The sequence below is a fragment of the Cynara cardunculus genome (genome assembly GCF_001531365.2).
Source record: "Cynara cardunculus var. scolymus isolate 2C chromosome LG 10, CcrdV1, whole genome shotgun sequence".
NCBI lineage: Eukaryota > Viridiplantae > Streptophyta > Magnoliopsida > Asterales > Asteraceae > Cynara > Cynara cardunculus.
In genome coordinates this window covers 3,217,108-3,225,893 of record NC_037537.1, presented here as the reverse complement: position 1 = coordinate 3,225,893, position 8,786 = coordinate 3,217,108, and the positions used below count along the sequence as shown (strand labels likewise).

Sequence of the window (8,786 nt, the reverse complement as noted above, 5' to 3'; positions counted from 1 at the left end):
CTAAGGGGCTGTTTGGATCATGGGAATTGAAAGGAATTGGAATGTCCAATCCTTTGACCAAATTCCAAATAGAGTGTTTGGTTCATGGAATAAGACTATGGAATCTTTTCAATTTCATTCGATTCCTTCACGCACAAATTTTACAATTCCATGGCAATATGCTAGGATTTTAATTCCTTTCCTACAAATTCCTTCCCTAATCCAATTCCGTGCAACCAAACGCAATCACAAGGCATGGTCAAATTCCATCAGATTCCATTTCATTCCCTCAAAGTCAAATTCATTTGATGAATTCCAATTCCATCGAATTCCATTCTATGAACCAAACGCCCCCTAAATCTTTTAAAGCCATTTCATCAAACTAGACGTCGATTAAAATCAGGGTGCATTTGATTGCTTTGTCACCGTTAAAAGAAAGGTTTTTTTTCTTCTTTTTCTAAAAGCAAATCTTTTGTGGAATTAAAGTAGAAAATACATGCAGGAACAATACATCATTCTTGAAAAGCTCTCATGGGTACCCATGATGCCATATGCCACACAACAAATATCCATTTGCAACAAGTAATGCAAGGAAAATAGAATATATTTATGTGTGATTATTATTTTTAAAAAACAATTTTTTAAAACATTATAATTGGGGAAAAAAACATATATAATTCAACTAAAGATTAAAGCATATATGCTTGAGTAAAGGCGAAAACCAGTATAATATACAAGTTGCGGGTCTTTACAAAAACATCCGCTTTACTTTTTAGAGTAGAGGTCAAGTATGTGTATGTTATACTCACGAGACCCCACCTTAAGGTGGGATACACTAAGCTCATTTGGCTTGATTTATGAGTCTGATGCTTGATCCAAGATCAGCTCAAGAGCGGTTACAAAAGGTCGAGGTTGGTCATAACCGGAGAAGATTGCCATTAGACACGTAATTATGAACTAGGGCCGTTTTTATGATGAAAACAGGTTAGTTTGGGACTGATGGAAGGAATCGATTATCCAAACACACACACAGATATATATATATATATATATATACATTCATATATTTTACAGATATCTTGTATTTATTTTCATTACAGATCGTTTGGTTGGTTCCTTGCCTTTGAAAGGAGTGGTGCCATATTCGACCTTTATTCACGTCCTTTTCTTCCAAAGAGTTTTAAAAAACAGAAATTGGAGAAACTACCGTCACAAGAAAGTTTGACAAACGCAGGATTCGAACCTGCACCTTCCAAAAGGCAAACTTTTAACACGACAACAAACACCAACTCTCCCACCAAAAACTTCGGTCTTCAATTTAATTTCAAGAAATATAAAAAAAGGCATGCAATGAAACATTACAATGCCATTCTTCAGGAACGTATACATAATATTTTTTCCATCATGACAAAACCAAGATATGATGCATGTGTCATGCTCTTATATAGGTCTACCAGCCATAAACCTATCGCTAAGACAACACGTCGGGACTTGTGTCGATGATTAAAGGTTGCATGATTCTTTGGTACATAACATATGATCAAATCATGTCTACAACCCGTATACGAGATCCACTCCCTAATTCCGATCTAATATCAACAACTATTCCAAGTTCTTATAGGCATGATCTATTCAATTTACAAAGAAAACCACTCTAACCACACTACGGACGTCCGCCCAAAATGCATGAATAATGGTTCAAATATTATCATGCATCATCTTTTTCACCTCTTTACTACCAAAAAACTATAATCCATAGAACACTTGATAGGGATTTCTTCATTCCATATATATGAACTTGATCCATACAATTCTACAAGATCTTAGAGAACAAACAGAATAATGAAATCTTGAATTGAACTGAAAATTTGTATAAAAAAGGTATGGATTAAAATACCATCCATGGTGCATGAGGAAGTGCAGTCGAAAAGTGAAGGGTGGGTGCACGGAGAGTATATTCGAATAATTGCTCTGCTTATATGTCATTGGCTCTCTTCTCTCTCCCCACTCAAAATTTTCAATTACAATTGCTTCAACAACTGAAAACCAAACTTCAATTCTATTTTTTTTTTTGTAGAGATAGAAAGGGAGAAAAGGGTGTTCATGCATGTTCTTGCTATGCTGAATCATGGCGTGAGTGAAGGGCTTTGGGGAGGAATCTTGCCTCTCTGAATTACCCACAAAACGCAATTTTCACCACCCATTTCGTTTCTTGATCTCTATCTCTCTTGTTTTTGAAAAAAGCAGCACGAATTATCAAGAAATAGAGAGAAAGAGAGAGAGGATTGAAGGGGGAAATGGGGTTTTGTTGATTTTGAGCAAGTTTCTTGTATGTTCGATTTTGATAGTGGTGCTGGAAGCCTTACCCTATTTCTTTGCTGGAAATGGTACACTACTTTTTCTTGTATTCTTCTTTTCCTTTTTAGGGTTTTAAACAAACCCTTTGTTGTTTGATTCTCTGGGTATTTGTCTAAAGTTCATTCAAATCAAGGTTTTTGTCTGTTTTTGTAATATAAATGTTCATATGAACATTCAACTGCATCTTGAATTGTGTTGGGTCTAAAACTTTAAGACGCTACTAGAGCATTCAACTATTCAAATTTTGTTTGAAATGTGAAGCATTACATGTAATTCAAAGACATCTAAAGAGGGTAAGATTTCTATTTTATGATCGGATCATGCTTGCTTTGCGTAAGTGCAAAGAAAAGGTTTGGATGGTCATCTTTTTATTCAAAGAAAATTGATCAAAGTGCACCAGTTTCATCTTCTAATGGACTCAATTTACCCAACCTTTGTAAAGAAGGAATTTCTTCCTTGCTTGTGGTTAACTGTAAGCTCTTTTTTTGGCAGGTGGAAAAGCTAACAGATCATGGATATTTTAAACTGGTGGCTGCAGCTGCTTATTCTTGTTGAAAGTCTGAATCTTAGTGTTTTAAGCTGCTAAAAAACCTTCTTTTGATACTTGTCTAGCTTTACAGCTTTCCGCTTCTTTGTTGATGGTTGTTTTTCCCTATATTGGTTGACTCAACTTCTTCCGTGCATGTAAATCAATTGATTGAATTCAGCATAGCACTCAGTTTCTTTCCTTGTGTTTTAGTTACATATAGTTGGATATTTCCAAATCTACTGGGCAGATCTTCTTTGGCAATACCAGAAGTTCCTTCTGGTAAAAATTTATACGTTTTCGGGCAAATCTTCTTTGGCATTTTGGGAGTCTCATCTAGACTCCTTTCCCTATCGGACAAATCTTCTTTTGTGACTGATTTCCGGTCTGTTGGAGTATCAGTTTCTTTATACTTGTATACCCAAACCAGCATCAGGTATCTTTCTCTGTGTCCAATACTATCATTTTTATCCTATTTCTCCAGATTGAATTCTTAGATTTCGTTTGGTTTCTTTCAAGGATTGAAGTGATGGATGTGTTTTTTAGCGACTTCGATAGCTACAGTGAGAGTAGTAGTAGCTCAGAAGATCAAGAAAATGATGAGTTTATGTATGGTGGACAGGCCAGCTCTATTTTGTCGAATCTTGAGGACACCATTGGCAAGATTGACGATTTTCTGTCATTTGAGAGAGGATATGTTGAGGGGGACATCGTGTGCTCAGTGGCCGATCCATCTGGACAAACAGGAAAGGTGATCAATGTGGAAAAAGTTGTCGATTTGGAGAACATTTATGGGAACAAACTCAAAAATATTGATTCCAGGAAACTCCAAAGGGTTCGTTCCATTTCAACAGGTGATTATGTAGTCGCTGGTCCATGGGTGGGGAAAGCAGGTCGGATTGTGGATTGTGTCACTGTGTGGTTTGATGATGGCACAAAGTTCAAATGTACAACAATGGATGACGAGAAGCTCATACCACTCTCTTCAGATCCATTTGATGATCCCCAGCTCCCTTATTTCCCTGGACAGCGAGTCAAAGTTGTGCGGTCTTCCATTTTCAAGTCAACAAGATGGTTATGTGGGACCCACAGAGACGAAGAACAAGATGAAGGAACCGTTTATGCAGTGGATGCAGGATTCGTGTATGTAAACTGGCTCGGCTGTGCTCAGTTTGATTTGGAAGCTCCCCCATCCTTGCAAAGCTCTCAACACTTGACTTCCCTTTCCTGTTTCTCTCATTCGAATTGGCAGCTTGGTGACTGGTGTTTTATGAGCAATCTCTGCTCGGGTTCTCAAGAAATCTTTGTTATTGTAAAAACAAAGACTAAAGTCGATGTTTTGTGGCAGGATGGAAGCGAATCATGGGGTTTGGATTCGGTTTCTCTTGGTCCTGTTAACATTCTTGATGCCCATGACTTTTGGCCTCATCAGTTTGTTCTTGAAAAAGGAACATCTGATGATCAAGAAAACAAGAAATGGGGTGTTGTGAAGATTGTTGATTCAAAGGAAAAAACAGTAAAAGTGAAGTGGGAAACGTGTTCACAAAAGGAAGAAAATGGTATTGAGGAAATTGTGAGTGCTTATGAATTGACTGAGCACCCGGACTTTTCGTATTGTTTGGGCGACGTGGTGTTTGGGTTAGAGAAAGGGGAGAAATCATGTCTGATTGGAATCGTAATTGGCTTCATAGATGGTGGAGTTCAAGTGAAATGGGCTGCGGGTTTTACATCCAAGGTATTTTCTCCATACCCCACTTTTGAGTGGGATATACTGACACTGCATTAAAATTGGGTTTATAGGACGCAAAAAATGACCAAGTGTCTTAATAGATGTACATGGTTATGTAAAAGTGTTACAATAAATTTATATGATGCTTTTGGGTCTTAACAAGTTTTTTAGGACACTTTTAAAATAAAGTGTTGTATTAGCTCTTTTATAGGACACTTCCCAAGAACATTCTATAAACTTATGGCAACACTTTTATATAGGATGCCCAGTTGTTTGGTCCTATAAACCTAAGTCCTATAAAACAGTCTCTTAGGACGCATAAAACATTTTAAGCATTTTATAAACCTGATTTTTTTTCTGTAGTGTGAGTTAGTTTAGTCTCGTTTTCCTTCATATTATCTTTCGTTTTGTATATTCTATGTTCATATAAACTAGTTTTGGATCTTGTTACAGGTTGCTCCAAATGACATTTTTCGGATGGACAAATGTGAAGGAAAATTGGCTACATCATTGCTTGATGATGAGAATACTGAGCCAAACCAAGAGAAATCCGAGCGTGATGACCTTGCACTCAATCTAAAGGCAAAGGTGAAACCAATGCCCCTTCCTCTTGCCCCCTTTGTTATCACTTTTTACCTACTTTCCAACCGAAAACGAATGTACTTGACTAGCTTGTCCTTGTTAAAGTGATGTTATGTTGACGATCATTGTTGGTCTCATATCAACTAGACATGGACTATTAAACCTGTATGTCACTCTCTTTAGAGAGAGATTCTAAGCATATGCTAATATGGTATCAGAACCAAGGTCTAGCACCATCTAGGGGGCACCTTGTAGCCACCGTTCGAATATACTTTATAATAGATATATTTTAGTAGGAATGAACTTATACTACTTTGAATCATGATCTTGAATGGAATGAAGTGATACGTTAAATGGTCAGGATTTGCCGGATTTCACTGACGATGGGAAGGATTGCTTCAAGAGTTTGTGTGACTCCAAGACTTTTGATGTTCCACGAGCTGCAATCGGGTTTTTATCCAATGTTGCTGCATGCCTTTTCGGGTCTCCAACTTACACATCATTGTCACCTACATCAGGACAGGGATCTTTTGACAGTGAGGAAGAAAGTGTGGTATCTTTAGAGACCTACAAAGAGGCAATGATCAAAGAAAACGATGATGTGTCTAAACATGTTTCATCTTCGTCAAGTAGCAAGAACCTACAACTCGAGAAATTTGAAATGGTTAGCGACTGCTCAACACATCACTTTGTTGATCGTGCTGGGAAAGGATTGATATCAAATCAGGTTAGAGCTCTACATTCTGTTGGGTAACTACAAAGTTTGTAGGACCAGCACGAAGTTCTATATTTTGAAAGTTGGGCAATCTAATAGGACACAAGAAGTAAATCATGAACGCCTATTAAGGGCTAGGTAGGCGTCACGAAAAGCTCATTTTGTCTAGTCTGGTGCACCAAGGCTCGTTGCATATTTGCGAAGAGGCTGCTTATTTAACTTAAACCCATGGTGAAAAGAATCTATTGGTGCAAGCCTGATTCGTGCTACATTGATGTTTTGTTATCTTTCAGGTAAAAAGAGGGTGGCTAAAGAAAGTTCAGCAAGAATGGAACATTTTGTTGAAGGATCTTCCTGGTGAGAAGTTCTGTTTCATCTTTTCTGATTTCCAGAATTCCACACACAAATATTTCATGATTTTAATGAGTGGATCATAGCAGGATATACTGCAACAAAATCGGGTTTATAGGAAGCCAAAAAAGTTTAAATACCCTTATAGACTATTTTATATGACTTAAGTTTATAGAACCAAACAGTAGTGCATCCTATCTAAAAGTGTTACAACAAGTGTTTATAAAGCAAATTTTTAGGACACTTTTGAAATAAAAGTTCTATTAAATTTTTTATATGATATTATTCGGAGAAGTGTTATAAAAACAAGCGTCCTATAAAAAGACGTTTTCATAGAGATAGAATAGAAATCAGAAAGATCATATGCTGTTTTCTAGTTTGAAAGATCTGTGATCTAATCATCATTCACAGATATATTGCATCTTCATTCTTGTATAACTGTTGTTTTATATTTGGATCGATTTTGACTGTTTTTATGTAAAACGAACAGCATCGATTTATGTCCGTGTCTTTGAGGAACGAATGGATCTGCTTCAGGCAGCCATTGTAGGAGCACCTGGAACTCCTTATCACGATGGCCTTTTCTTCTTCGACATTTTCCTTCCTCCAGAATATCCTCAAGAACCCCCAGTAAGTTTTCTTAAATACCACGAGTACCATTACACAAAACCCGTAACGTTTTATCCTCAAAACTTAATCCGACACTACAACAAAATCGGGTTTACAGAACGCCAAAATGTCTTAATAGAATCCTTCCTATTACTTCTTTTGTACAACATTATTTGAAAAACTGTCTTATAAAATTAAGTGTCCTTTAATAGGCCACTTATCAAAAAGTGTCCTATAACAAAACCAAATAGCACACTTTATCTTAAAAGTGTCCGAAAAATGTGTTGTAATACTTTTATATATGACGCACAATTGTTTGGTCCTATGAACTTAAGTCCTATAAACCGGTCTATAAGAACATTTGAATATGTTTAGTTGTCGTTTCTTATATGGTCTTTTAATCTTTGGCAGATGGTGCATTATATCTCTGGTGGGCTGCGACTCAACCCAAATTTATACGAGTCTGGAAGAGTCTGTCTTAGCCTTCTAAATACATGGGCAGGCACAGGAAGCGAAACCTGGAACCCAAATGGGTCTACTATTCTTCAAGTTCTGTTGTCCCTCCAGGCTTTAGTTCTGAACCAAAATCCGTATTTTAATGAAGCCGGATACGATCAACAGGTTGGGAGTGTCGAGGGAGAGAAGAATTCTTGCAGCTACAACGAGAATGCATTTCTCATGAGCTGTAAATCCATAATCTACACGCTTCGAAAACCACCAAAGGTACAATCATGATCTTAGAGTTTGCTTCATTCTTCCTTAGAAAAAAACCAATCTTTTGTAACCAAATCAAACGTACACAGTATATCCCATTTAAAATTAGAGGCAAACAACATATATTTTACGCGAGTTTATGATGCATCTTGTTTGACTCTTTGAACACTTGTTCATCGGCCCTCAGGGTGGTATACTTACAGAAACAGGCGAGGGTTCAAATTGTAGTGTCATGGGAGTTATAATTCCTTTGGGCTCCTTGTGGGCATTAGGCTCTTAAGGGATCCACCTAGTGTACCTGATTTGCCTCTCATGTGATGTTCTTGACACACCGTTTTGCACAAAAACTTGTTCGTTCTATTTTTATCAAACAACCGCCCGTTGCAAATTAATCCAAAACTTCTAGACTTCAACTTCTGTTATAAGTTTATCCTTTAATCTCGGACCTTCAAACTTAATATTTGCTTGCTTCTAAAAAAATGCAGCATTTTGAGGCACTCGTAGAGGAACACTTCAGGCGACGTTGCACTTACATCTTGATGGCATGTAAGGCCTATGTGCAAGGGGTTCCAATCGGTTATGCTTTCAAGGGTGAATACACTGAGCCCATAGGTCAAACCAAAAGCTCTACAGGATTCAAGATTGCGCTATCGAAGCTATTTCCGAAGCTGGTGGAAGCATTTAGCATAAAGGGTTTCGATTGCGCCGATCATATGGAAATGTGAATTTGGGAAGGTTTGAAAGTAACCATAAAATGGAAAGTGTGTAAAAAAGAGAATTTGTGGAATAATGGGGTGTGTTGTGTAAATATTGTGTTCTTGGTGTACTTTGTTGTAACTTTATAGACCCTTGTTTTATGTAAAAATAACATATTTGGTCCTCATGGTTTGTTCAAAACTATGAATTTCGCCCCTTGAACGCATTAACTACATTGGTGGTCACTATCGTTTGCAACTAATTACAGAACATCTTGTTCTTGTTATATAATACCTTCTTTCGACTTCGCCTTTATTTTTGTAGGATATGTAACTGGTCCCTCTTGCTTAAGGGCACCATCCATAGCGTGATGTATTCTGCTGTACCTCTTCGATAAATTTGTGTTGAAGGATCTTCGAACAAAGATCAAGGGTTATATCCGTGAAATCCTTATACACGGTTTGTACTTCTTTGATTGGTCGTTGTGCTTCTGCTTCTTCTTCGATTTCATCGTTGCACTTCTACTA

At 37.3% G+C, this 8,786-nt stretch overlaps 1 protein-coding gene across 1 annotated transcript; it reads left to right on the top strand.

The window, feature by feature from the left end:
* The first annotated feature begins 3,371 nt into the window (after nucleotides 1–3,371).
* On the top strand, nucleotides 3,372–8,444 carry LOC112519849 (probable ubiquitin-conjugating enzyme E2 24). The gene is made up of 7 exons (XM_025128154.1): nucleotides 3,372–4,598; nucleotides 5,046–5,180; nucleotides 5,536–5,901; nucleotides 6,183–6,246; nucleotides 6,731–6,870; nucleotides 7,261–7,572; nucleotides 8,049–8,444. The coding sequence occupies exons 1-7, from the start codon at nucleotides 3,393–3,395 to the stop codon at nucleotides 8,286–8,288; spliced, it is 2,463 nt and encodes an 820-aa protein (XP_024983922.1). The 5' UTR covers nucleotides 3,372–3,392; the 3' UTR covers nucleotides 8,289–8,444.
* The last annotated feature ends 342 nt before the right edge of the window (nucleotides 8,445–8,786 follow it).

What these genes read in the sequence shown, in the direction of transcription:
- LOC112519849 (XM_025128154.1), top strand. Translation starts at nt 3,393, where the DNA reads ATGGATGTGTTTTTTAGCGACTTCGATAGCTACAGTGAGAGTAGTAGT. An exon ending in CTGCGGGTTTTACATCCAAG is followed by an intron (nt 4,599 to 5,045) that starts GTATTTTCTCCA and finishes ATCTTGTTACAG; the next exon opens with GTTGCTCCAAATGACATTTT. An exon ending in AATATCCTCAAGAACCCCCA is followed by an intron (nt 6,871 to 7,260) that starts GTAAGTTTTCTT and finishes AATCTTTGGCAG; the next exon opens with ATGGTGCATTATATCTCTGG.